We start from the raw sequence: 20,116 nt of genomic DNA, 5'->3' as shown, positions 1-20,116 counted from the left end.
AGTTCACTGTAAGTAAATTTAAAATAAATTTAAATTGAGATATAATCAACTGCCTTTCTATAACCAGCAACAAATAGGATAATTAAATTAAAAGCATAAGTTATAGGGGCACCTGGGAGGCTCAGTCAGTTGAGTGTCCAGCTCTTGACTTCAGCTCAGGTCATGATCTTGGGGTCCTGGGATCAAGCCCCACACTGGGCCACACTCAGCAGGGAGTCCACTTGAGGATTTCTCTCCCTGTCCCTCTGCCCCTCCCCTGGCTCGTGCTCTCTCTCTCTCTCTCTCTCTCAAAATAAATAAATAATTAATTAAAAAATTTTAAAAACCCATAATTTATGATAAGTACAAAAACTATTAAATACTCTAAAATAAGACTAATGAAAGACACATAGGCCTCTCTGTTGAAAACTACAAACTATAGGGAGATTAGAGAAGACATACATACATAAATAAATAAAGTAAGTAAATAAATAAATAAATAAAAAGATATACCATGTTCTTGGATTGAAATACTCCGATATTACAAAGACATTAACAATTCCATTGAAATCCCAAGATATATTTTTTTTAAGTTGACAAGGTGATTCTAAAATTATATGGAAATATAAAAGGTGAAGAACAGCCAAAAGCTTTAGAGCAATAAAGTTTGAGTACTTAGTGTGCTGTATATCAATACTTATCATAGAGTTATGATTAATCGGACAGTCTGGTATTGGTAAAAGGTTGGACAAATAGGAAACAAAATAGGGAGTCTGGAAAATGTGCCCTGATTTATATACATAGAACCCCTTATTTTGTGACAGAGTTTGTGCCAAAGAGCCTTGGGGAAGTTACAATCCTTTATATATGTATGGAAAAAATTAAAACTTGATTCCTATTTCACATCACCACAGAAATTTCCAGGTGGAGGGATCCCTGGGTGGCGCAGCGGTTTGGCGCCTGCCTTTGGCCCAGGACGCGATCCTGGAGACCCGGGATCGAATCCCACGTCGGGCTCCCAGTGCATGGAGCCTGCTTCTCCCTCTACCTGTGTCTCTGCCTCTCTCTCTCTCTCTGTGACTATCATAAATAAATAAATAAATAAATAATTTAAAAAAAAAAAAAAGAAATTTCCAGGTGGAGGGCAAACAATGTAAAAGTTAAAAAAATTACTAGAAAAGTTACTTTAGTGAATACTGTCATGCATAATGTTATGTCAAGTTCTTAAATAGGATACAAAAAGCTCATTATAAAGAAAAATATTGAAAAATTGACATTAAATTCTCCAGCTTCTGTTCCTCAGTAGACATCATTACCAGAGTAAGTGTAAGATCATTCGCAACATGAAGAAAGTCTTGTACCCACAGCATACAAAGAACTCCAAAACATAAATCAAGAAAAGGGAAATAACCAGTAGAAAAATGGATGAGAAAATAAAAGAAAGAAAGAAAAATGGATGAGAATGCTAAACAGGCCCTTTACAAAGAGAATATCCAAAATGGTCCATGAATGAGATATACTCATACTCAAAGGTACTCAACCTCTACAGCCACCAGGGAAATACAAATGAAAACCCGTATCATCATTATAGAATGACTATAATTAAAATGATTGGCAATTACAAGCATTAGTGAGGATGTGGAGTAACGGGAGCTCTCACTGTTGCTGGTGGGACTAGAACTTGATACCACCACTCCAGACAATGGCCAGTCCCTACTACAAGTGAGACATGTACCATCTCACACCCAGGCATATACCAACCATAAATAAGGATATATACTTTCACTAGCACAGTTGATCATTACGAAAACTGTAGACAACCCAAATATCCATGAACATTAGAATGCATAATTTTTAGTGTATTCAAATAATAGCTTATACAATGAAAATGAGCAAACTATTGCTACACACAACAACTCACAATTATAATGTTGAGCAAAAGAGGCTAGAGGCCAAGAATGCGTGAGGAATAGTTCATTTCAATAAAGTTAAAAAAACCCCACTAAACTACGAAGTTAGAACTCTTCCTTTGAGGAGGAAGCCCTTGAAAGGGGACAAGAGGGCACTTCTAAGAAGCTGGTGATGTTCTGTTTCTTGGTTTAGTTATAAGATATGTTCATTTTGTGATATGCATTGAGCTATATGCTTAGGATTTATTCATTTTTCTGTGTTTTTATACAGAAACATTAATATTATATGAAAATGCTTTAATAGGCCCCCAAATGCTTTTCTTCCAAGCATTTTAAGATTATATTAAGGTTTATATAATTAAATATTATATAAAATTAAAATAAAAAATATAAAAGATATTCTTTAAGTTAAAAAACCCATGAATCAGATGATATCAGTTCCTGTCTTAAAGTTATGGAATGGCTTCCTACAACACTAACAAGGACCTTTGATCTGGCTCTTGCCTACCTCTCTGTCCTCAATTCACAGGGTCTCCCCTCTTTATCACCATGTTCCACCCTGGTTGTCTTTCTTTCCCTCACATATACCAAACTTGTTTCTGTCACAGGTCTCTGCTTGCTCTACCCTCTGCCTACTGTTCCTTCCCTGCCCTTCTCTATAGCTGCCTGTTTCTTATCCTGGGTCCCCACTTAAATATCAGCTCCTCAGAAATGCCTTCCCTGACCGTCTATCTCATTTAGCACTCCCACCTCACTTCCTAGTCCCTCTCCACCCCTGGCGTTAGTCAACATTTTCTATAAAGGGCCAGATAGTAAATACTCTAGTTTTTGCAGGCCAGATGGTCTTGGTCATAATTACTCAACATTTCTGTGGTAGTGGGGAAAGTAGCTCTGGGCAATATGTAAATGAGTGGGAGTGGCTGTTCTAATAAAACCTTACTTATGGATCCTGACATTTAAATTTTATGACATTGCACATGCCATAAATTATTCTCCTTTTGATCTTTTTCCCTCAAGCATTTCAAAAGGTAAAAACTCTTCCTACTTAGTTCAATCATAAAAAGGCAGGCAGTGGGGCCAGGTTAGATGAATGGCCCTAGTTTGCCAGCTTCTGCTTTAACCTGTGACCCTGATTTACTTTCTTCCTAGACCTGATTTACTTTCTTTGCTACCTAAAATGACTTCATTCCTTCATGTGTTTGTTGTCTATCTTCTCTCGCCCCTAAAATTTCAGCTCCAAGAGGGAGGGGCCTCGTCTGTTTTGTTCTCCACTGTGTGCCTCCATCACCATGTCTGACACATGGAGGCCAGAAGAATTGAAGGCCCAAGCCCACCTGGGTGTGACCACAGCTTTGGGTTGGATCTTGATACTCTTCTTCCGTGTGGGGCTTACAGAAACAGACTCATGTTCTTCCTTCGAAGACTCTCCAACTGAGGATTCCAGTCGGGCTGACTGAGATCGTAGTAAAAGGGCTTCTCCTGAGTATCCAGTTGGCTTGGTGCTCCGCTCAAGATAGAGACTCGATTTTACCCTGGTTCGATTGATTTCTGCCTCTTCCTTAACCGGGTATTCAATGGTGAACAGGCCTGTTAACAGAAGACACAGCTGTCACTCTCCCTCGTGGCCTTCCCTGCCCTGCTGTGGGGCTCTGCCTATCAGCAGTCCTGCAGCTCATCTTCCATGCCACTCCTCCACTCTTGCATGTTCTCTGGCCAAGCTGCCCCCCCCTCTGGTGTCCAGCACACAGCTCCAACCCTAGTACAGTTAGTGGATCAGTAAATGTTGGCTGAATGTCAGAACAAATCAATCGCATTTCTATTTGTTCGTCAAGACTCAGCTGGGATCCCTCTTTCGCTATGAAGCCCATGTTTCATTCAGCTCTGTGTCCTCCATTGCACTCTTAGTGCACTGGGTACACAATGTCTCCATACTGTTCTCTTTCCTGAGAATGCTGTTGCCTGTATCTCCAGAGATAAGTAATTTCCACTACTTTCTTTGTTGTATTTATTCGAATTCTTGTTTTAGTTTCTCTACTAGACTTGAAAACTTCTGAGGCCTGGGATTTTCATTTCTTATTCGCTTACCAAACATTTATTGGACACTGGGAATATATAGATGACCCAAACAGGGTTCCCTGCCTCTGAGAACTCCTAACCAGGGTATGAGGGGGATGGGCAAAGAAATATTCACAATGCTAGGTAGTAAGACTTATAATTAGAGCATATTTATTATGTGGGAACCCAGAAGAGTATGAGACTCATTCTGTTGGGGGGAATCAAGGAAGGCTTTCTGGAGGAGAGATACAGTTGAATTGAGTCTTTAGGGATGAGGAGAAACTCCTTGGAGCACAGCAACTCCCCCCCCCCCCCCCCGTTAACCAGCCAGGGGGTGGCATGGAATGGAAGTCACTGTTCCTTTGTCCCCAGGCTCCTCAGCGAGAGACCCTAGATGTGAGAGGGGTCCCGAGGTCACCATGCTGGCGCTGGGGGGAGCCCTTGTGGCCTAACAGGGACAGCCTGGTGAGCTGGCTGCTTTTTTCCCTTCTATCAAGGTTGTCCACAGAGAGGAACAGGGTCTGCAAATGGATGACGGACAATATGGGAGACAGAACTGAAAGGTGAACCAGCTGTAGGAGTGGGTCAGAGAGTCACAGAACAACGACGGGAGGCCCAGGAGAAATAAAACAACCACAGGAGACGCTGAGGACACACGGGGCGGTGCTCAGAAACTGAAGGCTGTGAAGGCCACCACTACTCCCGACATGGCCCTGAGTGAGTATCTTTACTTCAGCGGCCTGGGCCTCGTCACTCCATCTACCAATGAGGAAATTGCCCTGCCTGCCCACCTCCCTGGGTGGCAAAGAGCTGTCCTCAGAGGTGCCTTGTAGGTGACCCAGGATTTAGGAAGTTATCAGATAGGCATCACCCATCTTTCTGCCCCTTACCTGCTGTCAGCAAGACAGAATTCATAAACTGTGACACTGTCTTTTGAAATCGCTTCCTCATCTCTGCCAGAGCTCGGTTCATCTTAGCTATCTTGTCGTCCATGCGGGCCAGCAGCTGGGGAGAGGCCAAGGAGGAGAGCATTGTTGCCTCCCTGCCAGGAGCCACGGGTCCAGCCCACCAACAGCTAGGCCTTGCTCTGGCTGGCGGCCGTGCTGTCCCCTCTGCCGCGACACGCCTCTCTCTTGCCCTCTGCTCAGTGAATTCCGGCACATCAGCCCAACTTGACTCAAAGTTGACTCAAAAACCTCGTCGGAGGGTTTCCCTGACTCTACTGGGCAGAACTGTTCCTTGCTCTCCATGTAGCCTGAAGTCAGAGTTAACCCTTTATGAAGTAATTGGATGCATCTGAGACTATCTTGCCTACAGGACCATAAGCTCTTAGAGGGCAGGGGCCAAGTCTTGGTCTCTTTGGTGTCCAAGCACCTGTCATGCAGAAGGCGCTCAATTAATGCTTGCTGCATTATGAATAGCTAGATAGACAAAGGCCTCTTTGGGATCTCTGCTGTTAGGCCCCCTCTATATGCATCCCCCGGTGCCCCCGTGCTCCCTACAGCTGCCAGAATATCTCAGATGAGAAACTGCTCATAGCCAAGGTTACATAGATTGACTGGTCCCTGTTGGGATCAAAGGCCCAGGCCTCCTGCCTCAATTCAGAGCCATGCTGAAAGGCCATTCTGGCTCTGAGGCCCTCACAGGATGGCAAGGTTTCTGTGGGGTTCAACCTCTACCTCTGCTGGAGCAGTTCAATGGCATACAGACCTAGGCTCAGATTTTAGAGTCCATGGCAGTCAGAGCCTGACCTTTCCTCCAGGAGGCCTTTGCTGATTTCCTCAGCTGGGAGCAATGCTCCCCATGCTAAATCCGAGCTTTGGCCCGTGCCTGTCCTTTCCACCCTGGGCCTGACCATGTTTTACCTCCTTTGCCCATAAACTTGGTTGGCCCCAAGAAGGCAGGATCTTTGCTTTCTACATCTCCCACTTAACACAGAGAAGTTGTGGAAACAATTTTCTGTGGAATTGAAGCCTCAGGTAGAGAGAATGGGATGGACAGTGGACAGATTTTTGGAAGAATGATGGTCAATCTATGTGTCCTACTTTACCCCGTAGGCAGGACTTCCATAAAGGATGCCTCAGTTAATAGCAAAGCCTCAACTATCCTTCTGGGTTTAGGCCACAGCTGCTGCTTCTAGGCTAATTTTATTTATTTATTTGTAATTTATACTCAGCCTGCTTCCAAAAAGGATTTGAAGTGGCACTGTGGGCTAATAAAGCTTTTAAATTGAGGTGTTGCCTCACTTTCAAAGTACTGCCTTGATAGAAATATTTAGTGAGGAGCCTGGCCGCAGGGCTGTAAAAGCTAGGACTGCCGTTCTGCATGACGCTCTGATAGGTGGCTCCTTCCAAGGTGATGGGAGTCTGGGGAAGCCATTTAACAAGCCTGTCACTGACAGGAACTTAGCAGGAGGAGGCCACCCTACTTCCCACCCTCAGCTTTTCTAGACTGCCATGGATTTTGCTGATGAATGATAACCAGCCCCAAACACACAGACATAGGAAAAAGTTGAACAGATTGTGTGGAAGCTGGGCAGGCCCTTACATATCCCTCTACAGATGGGGACACTGAGGACTAGAAGGGAAGGGGCTGGCCCAAGGCTCTATGTCTTCTTCCTAGCCTTGACCGGCCTGCACAATTAGCAAGTCTTCTCAGGGGCCCCTTGCAGCTCTGACAGTCCAAGAATCAGAGAGGAGACAATTTTCTGAGTCTCAAGATTTCATGTACAAATATTTCAAGATGCTTAACCTGGCAGCTAAAACCAACATTTGGAAATTGTGTTTCCTACAATAAAACCCATATTTCCTCATTTGCTGTTGTTTATCTAGTCTGAAATCTGTGTTCTCAAACAGAAGGGTTGATGACCTTGATGTTTCTGTGGCAAGTCAGTCTTCTGGGTCAACATCAATAACTACTGACTAGAACCCAGCACTGTTTCCAGAAGCTGTTTTAATATACTGATCTGCTTAGCCCTTTGCTAAGTGTCCCCGAGACAGCTATGCTTTTTGAGTTATGATGTCCTTTTAAATAACTTTCCAGCTTTCTACCACACTGGCAAACTGCCTCTGTGAGCTTCCCTGATGAAGACACCATCTTCAAGAACCACACGGTTCAGTATAAAGAAAATGCAAGCTACACATGTGGTTGTAAACATTTCTATAGCCACATTTTAAAAAAGCTCTTAAAGGTGAAATTAATTCTGGTAACAGATTTATCTAACCCAACATATATTTTTTTTCATTTTAATTTATTTATGATAGGCACACAGTGAGAGAGAGAGAGGCAGAGACAGAGAGAGAGAGAGGCAGAGAGAGTGAGAGAGTGAGAGAGAGAGAGAGAGAGAGGCAGAGGGAGAAGCAGGCTCCATGCACCGGGAGCCCGACGTGGGATTCGATCCCGGGTCTCCAGGATCGTGCCCTGGGCCAAAGGCAGGCGCTAAACTGCTGCGCCATCCAGGGATCCCCCAACATATATTTTTAAATGATTATTTTAACATGCAATCAAACCATTCATGAGAAATTTTACATTTTCTCTTCATGCTAAGTTTTTGAAACGCAATGCATATTTTCTCTTGTGGCCGATCTCCATTTGGACTTGTCACATTGCAAGTTCTCAGTAGCTGTTTGTGAAGTGTGACTACCATATTGGGCAGCACAGCTCTGGACTTCTCCTTATTCCAAGATTGCATTCAGGTAAGATAAAATAAGACTTGAATTACTGAGGGGCTTTCCTCAGCCCACAGGGCATGTTTGATGCATGGACATAGAGTGACCTCTTTTGGCTGTTCATGGGGGTCTTTAATTGCTTACATCCTGGTTCTTAGCTGTGAACCAGACTCCAGTGTTTACCAGATAAGAGGCTGTCAGGAAAACTAAGCATTACTACAATTTTATGGGAAAGAACAATTCTCTAATATCTCTTGCCTTTGGTAGGAAAAATAAGCTCACATTTTTTTTACACAGTCTAAAAAGGTTTTTAAGAAATATAGGTATATGACTTCATACATCCTGTGTACTTAGTCACATAACAGCAATTTTCAGAGTAATAGCATGGAATCAAATGGGCAGGGTGGACTCATCAGTAAGCATGATCATCATCTTAGCCCACATGGAGCCAAACCCAGGGTTCTTTTGCTCTTTGAAATAATCAGTGCAGCTTGAAGTCACAAGTATCTGAGTTTCCTGGATGCTCCAATGCTCCTTTAACGAACATTCTCTCCTGGTCCCCCAGGGGCTCCCATGGTGCCTCTCTCCCCTACACACTGCATCAGTCCAGCTGGATTACAATTGATGTTGATGCTGTTTCCCCTTCCATTAGATGGAAGGTATTTTAGAACTAGAGGGAATGAGATTTCTTCCATTTCTACATTCCCAGAAGCCAACTTGGCACACTGTAAGTGTTAACAAATGTTTATTGAATTACTTAATGAATTAATGAAGTTGAAATGCTGCTGAAATAAAAAGGTGGTGGGAAAATAGATGGAATGCTCTCTTCCAAGAGAAACACAGGTGTTCTCTATCTTGTTCATAGAGCATGGGTCCCTAACAAATGCCTGCCTCCGTGTCCCCGATGTAAAGTGAGAACTTTGGGCTGGCTGCTCCTAATGGGTTCTATCAGCTCTGTGAGTCTATGAGCCTGTGGCATGTTGGTGGCAAGTGCCCCTGCAGTACCAGAGCCTTGCTCAGCCCCAGATAGGAACACAGGGAGGGGGAACTGCCCTCTGGATGATCATATAATTAGCATCCAAACCAGGACACTTTGGAGAGTGAAAGAGGATGCTATTAATAATTCCTCTAGGCTGATAGGTATAAGCTGGGACTGGGCCCATGGAAACTGGGAGGTAGAGTCCCAGGAAGTTCCAAGGAGCCTTCCCCAATGAACCAATCCCAGCAAAGCACCCGATCTGCAATGCAAGTAGCCTGTTACATCAATGAACCCTTGGTTACCTCACTCTCATGGTGTATGTCAAGTGTTCTCCACTAGACTATAAATATAAATATATAAATATGAATATAAATATAATCCCTCAGGGATTGGGGATGTGTGCCCCTCATCCTCCCCACCTCTCTCCATGATGTTGACTCGGGACCAGGGACACAGGAGGACCCATAAAGACCCAGAAAATAGAAGAACTGGGCTTCTAGTCTCCACTGTTTTCTTACCCACCCAACAAATATTTAGTAAGCACTTAACAGTCCCATGCTGTTGCCCTGGGGAAATGTCAATAGGCCTCACAGGGAATTCTCAGTCTGGTAGAGAAGATAGGTTTATAAGTAAAGGACTGCTAGAATAAAGATGAGTCGTAGCTGGGAAAGCCAAGCAAAGGGTTAGGCAGACTCTCCTTGGGATGGGAAAGGGGGTAGTGGAGAGGGTCATCAACACACGTTGGTAGTTATTCTTTCTAGTAACACCTCTCACTCTTCTGGTAACAGCACCATGATGTTCCTGCCTCATCCTTCAACAGGGCAGTGTACCTGGGGCTGATCATGCCCTTTGGCTCTCAGGATGAACATGATACTCAAGCCTGGGCTGTGAGAGCAACATGTGCTCCTGGCCATGGGGTCCAATTCAGGGAGAGGTGGCAATGTTGGGGTTGGCACTTTTCCTTGATAGCTAAGGAAAGAGAAGCCCTCTTTCTCCTAGGAAGAGCAAAGCTGGTAGAATATTGAGCCCAGAGATGCTTATGACCATCTTGTCACCATAAAGAGAGAAACTCTCTGAGAATGAAGGCAACAAAGAGGAAAGAAGAGCCAAGAAATGGGAATATCTGATGGAATCATTTGAGGGCCTGGATCCAGCCATGCCTAAAGTTGCCTACCAATAGACTTCTCAGTTTACTGAGCCAATACAGTTTCTCTTCATGCTTAAGCTAATCTGTTTCGGATACTATCACAACTGAAAGACTCTTAACAGACGGATGTTTCACAGAGAAGGTGATTAGGAGTTCATTAGTCAGAGAAAGAGGGAGGGCCCTGCATGGGACAGGGGGTGGAGGGGTAGGAGGAGCACACACACTGAAATATAGAATGGCAACCCACACTGAGACGCCTGGGGTCAGGCCTGGGGACCTGGTCTGCTTTGGCTTACCCGTTTATCATGTGCTACCCCATGGGGACAGTTGTTGGCTGATACAGAGAGTGTTATTGTTTCATTTAGGGAAGTAAAGGTGACTGTGATGGAGTCCTGGGCCAGCACCATCAGCTTCATTTGCTCATTCACCTGCAGATGAAGAAACAGTGCTTAGGGGATCTCTGCTTCTATTATCCACCCTCCCCCTACTACCATCACCACAAAGCACAAAACTTGGCTTGCAGTTGAGAAAGCTGTAAGGTCCTTCCAGGTCTTATGTTGGAATTTAGCTTTCATAGAAAAGAAAGGATTCCAGTCTCTCTTTGGGGGACTGGCAGAAAAAGTAACAGATGCCTTCCTATTCCTGCCCCTTCCCTTTCCAGCGGAAGCTTAGAACCAATCTGAAAGAGACACAGGAGTCTGGAGGTGAATCAGCTTTGGTTCCAGTAGAGCTGGATGGAGATGTAGCTTGGCTCATAAGTCTACACTATGAATCAGATATGTCCACCCAGGCAACAGGCCTGACCATGAGCCTTGCTCTAGAGCATGCAGAGATGCCTTGGGGAGCTGACAACATGGCAGGAGATACCAGAATGCACCCTTCCGTGCGTGGGTGGGCAGATGACAAAAGGAACCCAGCAGGGGCTGAGCCACATATGCTCAGTACCCTCCCCACAATCACGAAATATGTCACTACTCTTCTCCTAAGGAGGAGCCAAAGGAGCTTAAAAAAAAAAATCACTTCCAAAGGGGGTGGGATTGCAGATAGGAACAGGGAGGATGCGCTGCCTTTACAGCAACTCACTCCTGAGAATTCTGTGTTCTAGAAGTAAGTTCCAGTTCAGCCTCTATTAAGCAAGCCAGCTTCTCTGAAGCTCAAATTCCTCAGTAGTAAATAGTTCAAAGTCTAGTATCAGGTTCAAATGAGATAAAGATTATGGAAGTGGTTTCACAAGCCACAAAGGTCCATAACACACATGAGCAGATATAGTCAGGGTGTGGAAGCACAATCCTGTGAGGTCCCTGAATGGTTCACATGTGCAGAGAGTTATGTATGCATAGTAGCCCTACACAAGGGCCTAGGAGTCTGCAGCCCTACTTGCTGTGTGGTGATGCTTTCTTCCACCTTTCATGTCTCTGACCTATGTGTATCTCAGGACTCCTCTGAACTAAGGAAATACTCATTTCACTCCTTCCATTTGCTTCTGCTATTCCACTTATTGGCCCCAAGGTCTGAATTCAATTCTTTCTCATACTCTTCAGTCTGGATGCTAGTGGTTTCCAACAACCAGAAAATATTTGATCCATGGCTGTCTTTTTACCAAGTCTTTTGACATCTTCATACTTGTTGATCACTCTCACTTAAGAAAAAACCCTACCCTCCCTCTCCTGTTCTTCTCCTAGTTGGTATAGTATAGAGCTGTGGTTGAGAGCTCAAGTGCTACAGTTGGGCAAGGTTCAAATCCCAGTGTTGCTATTTACCAGTGGAGCAATTTTAGGGAAGTTGGTTAGCTTCTCTGAGCCTGGGGACAGTAACAGAAGTTTTTTTCCTATGACACTGAGCAGATCTCACGGGGTAAAATATGCACAGGCTTAGCACAGTACAACTGTTTTTTATTATCCCTGTTCATCCCCTGGGTGGTTTCTCTTCCTCTTCCCAGTGCCCCAAATGTGGGTGCTCTTCAAGCTCATTCACTACTCATCTTCTTGAGAATTCATGAGCCAGCCCATCACATATATGCATCATCCCTAATCTCTCACCCTAAGAGAGGATTATGTCACAAAAGCCACCGAGCCCAATCAACACATCTAAAACATACTGATCTCTGACCCTCTCAGAAACTTGTTTTCCACCCAGATATATATTCCATTATGGAGTCATCTATACTTCCCTCTCTTCTCATTTATTCCCTACAGCTGATGCTTGAATGCCACTGAATTCTTCTCCTGAAATGGCTCCTTTAAAAAATATTGCTGCACCCCTTCATCAGGTCAGATCTGGCTAGTAACCCCCATAACTAGTCTTTGTACTAGCCCATCCACTGATCTTTCCCTTTCTAGTCAACTTTCTATACACATGCTGGACCAAGCATGCCAGCCCTCAACCTAGAAACTAACCAGCTGGTTGTACTTCCAATATAGCTGAGTCAGTTCCTACTAGGCTGACCCTCCTACAGACCTTGGCACAAATACAATAAAACAACAAACCAAAGGCTCTGAAGAATAAACAAAAGCAGGCAAATTTTGAAGAGTCAAAACTTAAAAGAAAGGGCCAGCATGGGATGAATTTCTACTTTATAGTTTTGGCATGAAGGCAAGCTAGAGTCATGGCCAAAACACCACCATCTTCCTGACCCAGAAAACCAAAGGACTGAACCTGTGGAAACTACAATCACAGAAAAGTAAGGATAAAATTCCAGAAGAGACAGCACCAAAGAAATAGAGACCCAAATTTTGTGAATAGGCCATCCATATCCCTGGCTAATCCCTGAGCCATGGATGAGCAGAGGAGACTCAGGACAGCTTACTGCTAGGGAAACAGACAAACTGAGATGTGAGTTCCTGCCCATTGCAGGTAAGACAAAGTTTGTGGTGTGAGTCTAATCAAGTTCTCTGCCTGCTAAAACAAAAAATGTTAACACTCTTCAGAGAAATACATCAAAATTCAGATTCTACAGTCCACAGATCCTCAGATAACACACATAATGTCAATAATCTCAAGTTATCGAACATGTAAAGAACCAGTGAAGTGTGAGCCGTTCTTAAGGTAACAGATAACCAATCTTGTGTGGTATGTCCCAGATGTTGAAATTATCAGACAAGAACTCTAAAGCAGCAATTTAACTGTACTCAATGAAGTCAAGGAAAACATAGTAATAAATGAAAAAACACACAATCTCAGCACAGAAATAGGAAATGTAAAAAAAAGAACTAAATGGAAATTCTAGACTTGAAAATATATATGGGAAACTTAAAAAATTCACAGGATTAGCATAATAGCAGAATGAAGATATCATAATAGTCAGTGAACCTGAGAGTTAGATCCATAGAAATTATCTAATCTGAGAAGAAAATGAACAACAAAAAAGAACAGAGTTGGGGTGCCTGAGTAGGTTAGTCAGTTAAACATCCAACTCTTGATTTTGGCTCAGGTCATGATCTCAGGATTGTGAGATCGAGACCTATGTGGGGCGCCAAGCTAAGCATTGAGTCTGCTTAAGATTCTCTCTGGGGGCACCTGAGTGGCTCTGTCAGTTAAGCACCAACTCTTGATTTCCACTCAGATCATGATCTCAAGGTCATGAGGTCAAACCCCATGAAGGGCTCTACCCTCAGTGGGGAGTCTGCTTGAGATTCTCACTCTCCCCTCTCATTTTGTCCCTCCCCCCAGTCACACTTTCTTTCTCTCCTTCTCTTTAATAAATAAATCTTGTAAAAAAAAAAGGCATTGTCAACTTGAATGTCCACACAAAGTATCATTAAAAAAAAAAAAAGAGGGGATCCCTGGGTGGCGCAGCGGTTTGGCGCCTGCCTTTGGCCCAGGGCGCGATCCTGGAGACCCGGGATCGAATCCCACATCGGGCTCCCGGTGCATGGAGCCTGCTTCTCCCTCTGCCTATGTCTCTGCCTCTCTCTCTCTCTCTCTCTCTGTGACTATCATAAATAAATAAAAATTAAAAAAAAATAAATAAATAAAAAATTAAAAAAAAAAAAAAAAGATTCTCTCTCTCTCTCTCCCTGTGCCCCTCAGCCTGCTCATGTTCTCTCTCCCTCTAAAATTTAAAAAAAGAAACAATAGAGTCTCAGAGACCTTTGGGGCAATATTAAAAGTTCTAAAATACATGTAATTGGAGTCTCAGGAGAAAAGGAGAAAGGTTGAGCACATTTTTTTCCCCTAAAATAATAACAGAAGACTTCCCAAATTTGGTGAAGGACATGAGTGTACAAATTCAAGAAGTTCAGTAAACCCCCTAACAGAACAAAGACAACCACATCCAGACACATCATAGTCAAACTAATCAGATTAAAGATGAAATCTTGAAAACAGCTAGAAAAATAAACAGTGACTTGATAGCTACATACTTCTCATCATTAACTTTGGAGGACATACACAGTGGAAGAGTATCTTTAAATTGTTAGAAGGAAAAAACCCAGTAAACCCAGAATTCCATACCTAGCAAAGATATCCTTTCATAAAAACATTTTTAACTGGGTAATGGGCACTGAGGGAGGCACTTGGTGGGATGAGCACTGGGTGTTATGCTATATGTTGGCAAATTGAACGCCAATAAAAAAATAAAAATAAATTTAAAAATTTCAACAATAAAGCAAACAGAATTTGTTGTCAGCACATCTGCACTTCAAGAAATGCTAAAGGAATTTCTTTACTGAAAAGAAATGATACTGGAGGAAAACTTGGATATTCAGAGAGGAATGAAAAACACTGGAAATGTAAATATCTGGGCGAAAATAAACTGGCCACTGCAGCCTACAAAACGATAAGCAATTTCCTCCACCTGACATCCAATACCTCTTACCTCCACCCCACAGCATATATACCTCCTGCCCCCTTTCTTTCACAAGTTGCACCCATGAACTTTTAAAGATACTGCACTGAGTCACAACTCCAAGCATTTACAGGTGCTATTCCCTCTTCCTAGAATCCTCTCCCCTCCCTCTTCTAGTTACATGAATCATATGCACACATGCTCCTGTTGTCTTCCAGGCCACTCTTGACTGCACCGGCAGCTGTTGTGAAATTCTGTATGCAGCTCCAGGGGATAGAACAATGAACCGAACTATATTGTCAAAACAATCTAGTGTTGTCAAAGCAACTCCCCCCCGCAATTATTTTATTTAGTTCCTGCAAAAGCAGTGTGAGGCAGGGCTGATCTGGTGACCCACTTTGTATTGACCAGACAACCAAGACTCAGAGAAGCTGAGTGATTTTCCCAAAACTTAATAGTCAGAGTCTGGCTAGCTGGCATTAAACAAGGTTTCTCAGGTTTTCATTCCAGTTCTCTGTCCACTTGGTCACACTGTTACATAACATACGGTGCCTGTCTGCAACAAATTTATAATCTTCATGGACTATAAACTTTTCAAACATCTACAAAAAGCTTAATATTAAGACAATAACTCAATAGACTCCTAGACTGATGATCTCTGACCTGGCCAAGAATCAGGAGTACATGTGAAAACTACAGATATCTAGTACTCATAACAGACCACCTGAATCAGAATCTCTTTGGGGCTGTGCTTGGGGATCTGTATTTTTAAGGTTCCATAAGATTATGATATGCAATAAGAATATGACTAATTACTAACCCAGACTGTGGGTACTGTGAGAAAAGAGAAATGGATGTGGATTGCAATGCCATGATAGAGAAGAAGTATGAGCAGGGCTGCAAAAGAGAGGAAATTTGGGTTGGCAGAGAGAGGAAGGGGCACATTTCAGGCCAAAGGGATGGGAAGGGTAAAATATGTTCAAGGGATTGAATGTTTCTGAGCAGAGGTGTGACATATAAGAATTAGGATATAAGGATGAGAATACAGCAGCCAATGCAGAGGAAGAGCAGGAATAGCAAGAGACAGACAATTAGGGGTAAGGTACCTGCCACACACTCCAAGAGCATCCATAACCCTTACCCTTAGGCTCTTAATAGCAGGCCACCTTGAGTAGATTCTGTGTTCTGTGATCTTTCTCTGAATCCCAACCATATGGGCTTGTCCCTCTCTCATTGCTCTTATTCTTCTGTATCTTGTGTCCTTATTACTCTCCTGGACTTTGGGATTCCTTGAGGGGCTTTATTTATTTTTCTACCCCCTAGATCAGTGATTCTCAGTCAAGAGCAACTATTCCCCCCAGGGATATCTGACAATGTTTGGGGATATTTTTGGTTGTCACACTTGGGGAGAGGATACCACTGGCATCTGATGCGATGTTGCCAAGTATCCTACAATGCATAGTTATTATCCAAAGAATTATCTATCCAAAATTTCATTTCTGCCAAGAATGAGAAACTCTGCCTTAAATTAAATAACAAACACATTTAGCTACTTTATTAATAAATTAAATTTATCACCATTATTTAATTTTAGTAATTCCACACTAATTTATTACTTAATAAATCTTTAATGAGTGACTGAACAATCAAATGAATAATAAAAAAGAGTTTGTCAGCTACCTGTGATGTGCAGGTTTTTTATTTCATGACATAGTAAAGTTATAAAAACAAACTGGGAAGACCAACATAGAATTGCTAACTTTTCTTATTGCCATGTATAGACATTAAAAATAAAGCTATCAACTACTATAATAGTTCCTTCATAAAATGAAAGGCATTTTAACCATTAAAATGTAGCAATATTAACAATAAAAATAAAATAGGGCATACATTACTAGGAAAGGTCAGTACCACACCCAACAGTTGCTGTAGGCTGGTGAAAAGTTTACTTCAGTCAGCTCCCAACCACCACTCACTCTGAATGAGACTATACAGCTCCCAAGGGCAAGGCAGTTGTCTTACAGGTAGCCCTCTTGACTCTTACTGCTGGGCAGCCCGAGGAAAGCTGCTGAGGCCACCCCACCTATGCTGTCCATGCCCACCTTATACTCCAGGGAGAGCAAAGTCTCCGTCTTGGAAGTCCAGCTCCATTTGTGGACTACGTAGCCCTTGGAGTCATTGGCAGTCCCACCTTCCTCATCCAAGACCAAGACGTAGGGGCAACTAGGAGAGATACAAAGGTCAGAAGTTGATGCCAGGCCCCTGAAGGAAGTCCTCCTCACTACAGACAACAGGCAGGCAGGGTTCTGAGACTCTGTCATAGGTTAGAGGAACCATGAAGTCCAGCGGGCAGCCTCACTTCCTCTGCCTATATGGTCTGAGGCCTCTTCATCTGTTGATGCTACAGGAATGTCAGTCAGAAAGGGCATGTTTGACAGAGATAATGGAGGCTCAGGTCAAACCCAAGAGGGAAGAAATGGAGTGTATGCCCAAAAGCCTGCACATACAAGATCTCAGGTGCCAAAATGGGAATGGGAACATCTATAACACAAGAGTAAGTTATTCCCTCTGAAAACTGATAAGTTTCATAAGTTTATGAAACTGACTTTTGGCTGACAAGAATATGCGCCTCTCTTAAAAGCCCCCACAAAATGGTACTCATAGCCTCTCCTTCACTTACTGCTGGTATAAAACACTCTTATCCACTAAGTAATTTTTCCATGAATCCCGACAACAATCCAGATCTTAGTGCTCTGGGGGTACAAGTGGAGTGGGATGGGGGGATTTGCCCTTCTCTTTTTCTGTGACATACATCTAGCAAGCGAAGGTCAGCCCTCAAAATGCCTACATCCCTGTAGGCCCTACTTTAGCCCTGCCTCACTGTCTTCCTAGACCTCTGGACACTGGTGGACTCTCCTTTTCCCATGGACTACTACCTCAGTGCCTCCCTTTGTCACCATCAGAAACACTTCCATGGGGCCAGGATTCCCCCAAGCCACTCACCGGGCCTTCAGGTTGTAGTAAACATAGCCCTGTCCTTCAGCATTGAACAGAGCCAGAAAGAAGTTGGGTGTGTCATTAAAGAGGTAGGTGATGGTTCTCCCTCTGCAGCACGTGGGGATCTGACACATGGCGATGTTTCCAGAGGGATAGCTGGCAAAAATGGTCAAGGAGAACTAATAGAAAACTCTCCAGGTTCTGCTTTCAGGTGCTCCATGGAAAGTAAGTCTACATGTCAAAATGATAGCTATTTGGTGCATCATTCCTAGTCTTCAAAGACCCTTCTTGCACTTTGGAACATAACCATGTCTCGGGTGCCTTCCTGTATCTTCTTTCTATTTCTCACAACCACCCTGTGGGAGGTAGTATTATCTCCACCTCACAAATGAGTAGGGTTTTCTGGGCTGTGGGACTTTTAGTGCTAAATCCAGGAAAGTCTCAGGCAAACCAGGACAAGTTGCCCATCCTACAGATGAGGAATCCAAGGTGCAGAGAAATTATCTTCCTCACATGACACCACAAGGAAGTGACAGAACCAGGACCTGAACTCTGAAGCATATTTCTAATGTTGTCAGGCTGCCTCCCATTATGATCAATCTATGAGTAGAGGCAACATCTCTCTGCTCATTTCCTACTAAGGTAACCCCAAGAAACACTGGTCCCAGCTTGAAGGAACACAGTTTGGGTAGCTACTGCAGGAATTTAAGTAGTACCCCAGACAGAAGAATTTCTAGAAAAGAATCTTTCCTTGCCTCTCCCTAGTTTCTGGTGGTTGTCAAGAATCTTCGGCATTGCTTGGTTTATAGATGTACCATTCTAACCTCTGCCTCAGTCATCACATGGCCTTCTTCCTACTTTGTATGTGTCTGTTTTCTCTTCATTGGATTGGGCCCAACCCTAAGCTAATGTGACCTTATTTTAATTTAATTATATCTGCAATGACCCCACTTCCAAATATGATCATATTCTGAAGTTCTACATGAACATAAATTTTGAAAAGACACTATTCAATCTATTATATCAGGATAACCACTAAAAAAATGACTAAAAATAGGGATAAAGAAAATGAGAAGGGAATAAAAATGGCATGCTACAAAAAAAGTCAATCCAACACAAAAGAAGGTAATAATAGAGGAACTGAAGAACAAAAAAAGATATGATGTATAGAAAATGGATAGTAGGGCAGCCCTGGTGGTGCAGCGGTTTAGTGCTGCCTGCAGCCCAGGGTGTGATCCTGGAGACCCTTGCATGGAGCCTGCTTCTCCCTCTGCCTGTGTCTCTGCCTCTCTCTCTCTCTCTCTCTCTCTCTGTGTGTCTCTCATGAATAAATAAATAAAATCTTTTAAAAAATGGATAGTAAAATGACAAAATCAAGTCCTTCCATATCAGGAATTACATTAAATGAAAATGGACTAAATTCAACAAAAGAGTAGAGATTGACAGAAGGGATTTAAAAAAACAAAAAGAAAAGATCCAACTATATGTTGTCTACAAGAGGCTTCCTTTGGATCTTTAGATCTAAATACACAACTAGGTTGAAAGTCAAATGATGGAAAAAGATATTCCGTGTAAATAGTAACCAAAAGACAGCAGAGGTGGTTATATTGATATCAGAGACAATAGACTTTTAAAATTTTTACAAGATACAAAAAAGAACATTATATATTGGGAGAAAGGCTGATACCTCAAGAAGATATGACAATTATAGACATATACACACCTAACAACAGAGACCCAAAACATATAAAGCAAAAACTTACAGGAATAAAAAAAGAAACAGTTCTACAATAAAAGTTGGGAGACTTCATTACCTTACATTTAATCATGGCGAGAATAACTACACAGAATATCAATAAAGAAAGGAGAGAATTTGAACAACACTATAAACTAACTAGACCTAACAGAACACTCCACTCAACAATAGCAGAATACACATTCTTTTTGAGTGCACAAGACCATTCTCTGGTAAAGATATGTTAGGCCACAAAACAAGTCTCAATAAATATTAAAAGACTGGAATCTTAGAGAATATCTTCTCTGACAACAGGATAAAACTAGAAATGAATGGCAGAAGGAAATTTGGAAAATTCTCAGATAGGTGCAAATTAAACAATACACCTTTAAACAACCAATGGATAGAGAAGAAATCACAAGGGATATTAGAAAAAGTTGAAGGTGTGAAAACAAAAACACAACATATCAGAACTTATGGGATAAGGCATGGGAATGAGGTCAGAGGGCAGAGTCCAAGGGAGCAGCCACAGAAGCCAGGATGTCTGCTGACATCTGACCTGGGTCAGTGAAGAGCCCTGGGGATCTGGCCCAGGTTGGTGCTCCCATTTTCATCCATGATTTCATGCTTCTCACAGGGGATGACCCCCAACTAGGTGATTGCACCTACATTCAAGGTGGACCCAGCTGGTTTTCTATCAGGTGTTCCACCATAATAATGCTGGAGTTAGAAAGTCTCCATTTCTTTGCTCCAAACTGGAAAACTTTGTTCCCTGTATATAGAGTAGGAATAATGTTGGTTACAAACTAGCTGGTGTTTAAAACTGAAGATTGTCATGACTGTTTAACATAAGCTCTCTT

At 42.8% G+C, this 20,116-nt stretch overlaps 1 protein-coding gene across 10 annotated transcripts in view; it reads right to left on the bottom strand.

Annotated features, from left to right (window-relative positions):
- The window catches only part of C20H3orf20 (chromosome 20 C3orf20 homolog), a 77,578-nt gene that overhangs the window by 24,846 nt on the left and 32,616 nt on the right, over positions 1-20,116 (bottom strand). For 6 of the 10 annotated variants that reach the window (XM_038565550.1, XM_038565551.1, XM_038565549.1 and 3 more), the window contains 5 exons: positions 17,528-17,677; positions 16,627-16,747; positions 10,035-10,166; positions 4,835-4,949; positions 3,224-3,476 (listed from right to left, as the gene is read on the bottom strand). In XM_038565550.1, the coding sequence (XP_038421478.1) occupies positions 3,224-3,476; positions 4,835-4,949; positions 10,035-10,166; positions 16,627-16,747; positions 17,528-17,677 (771 nt within the window). Of the gene's footprint in view, positions 1-3,223; positions 3,477-4,834; positions 4,950-10,034; positions 10,167-16,626; positions 16,748-17,527; positions 17,682-20,116 lie in introns of all 10 variants that reach the window. The other 4 variants (XM_038565554.1, XM_038565553.1, XM_038565557.1 and 1 more) reach the window with 4 other exon arrangements.

Source organism: Canis lupus, chromosome 20 (assembly GCF_011100685.1).
Source record: "Canis lupus familiaris isolate Mischka breed German Shepherd chromosome 20, alternate assembly UU_Cfam_GSD_1.0, whole genome shotgun sequence".
NCBI classification, from domain to species: domain Eukaryota; kingdom Metazoa; phylum Chordata; class Mammalia; order Carnivora; family Canidae; genus Canis; species Canis lupus.
The sequence above is the reverse complement of the archived record's forward strand: the minus strand, read 5'-3'. Positions and strand labels throughout refer to the sequence as shown.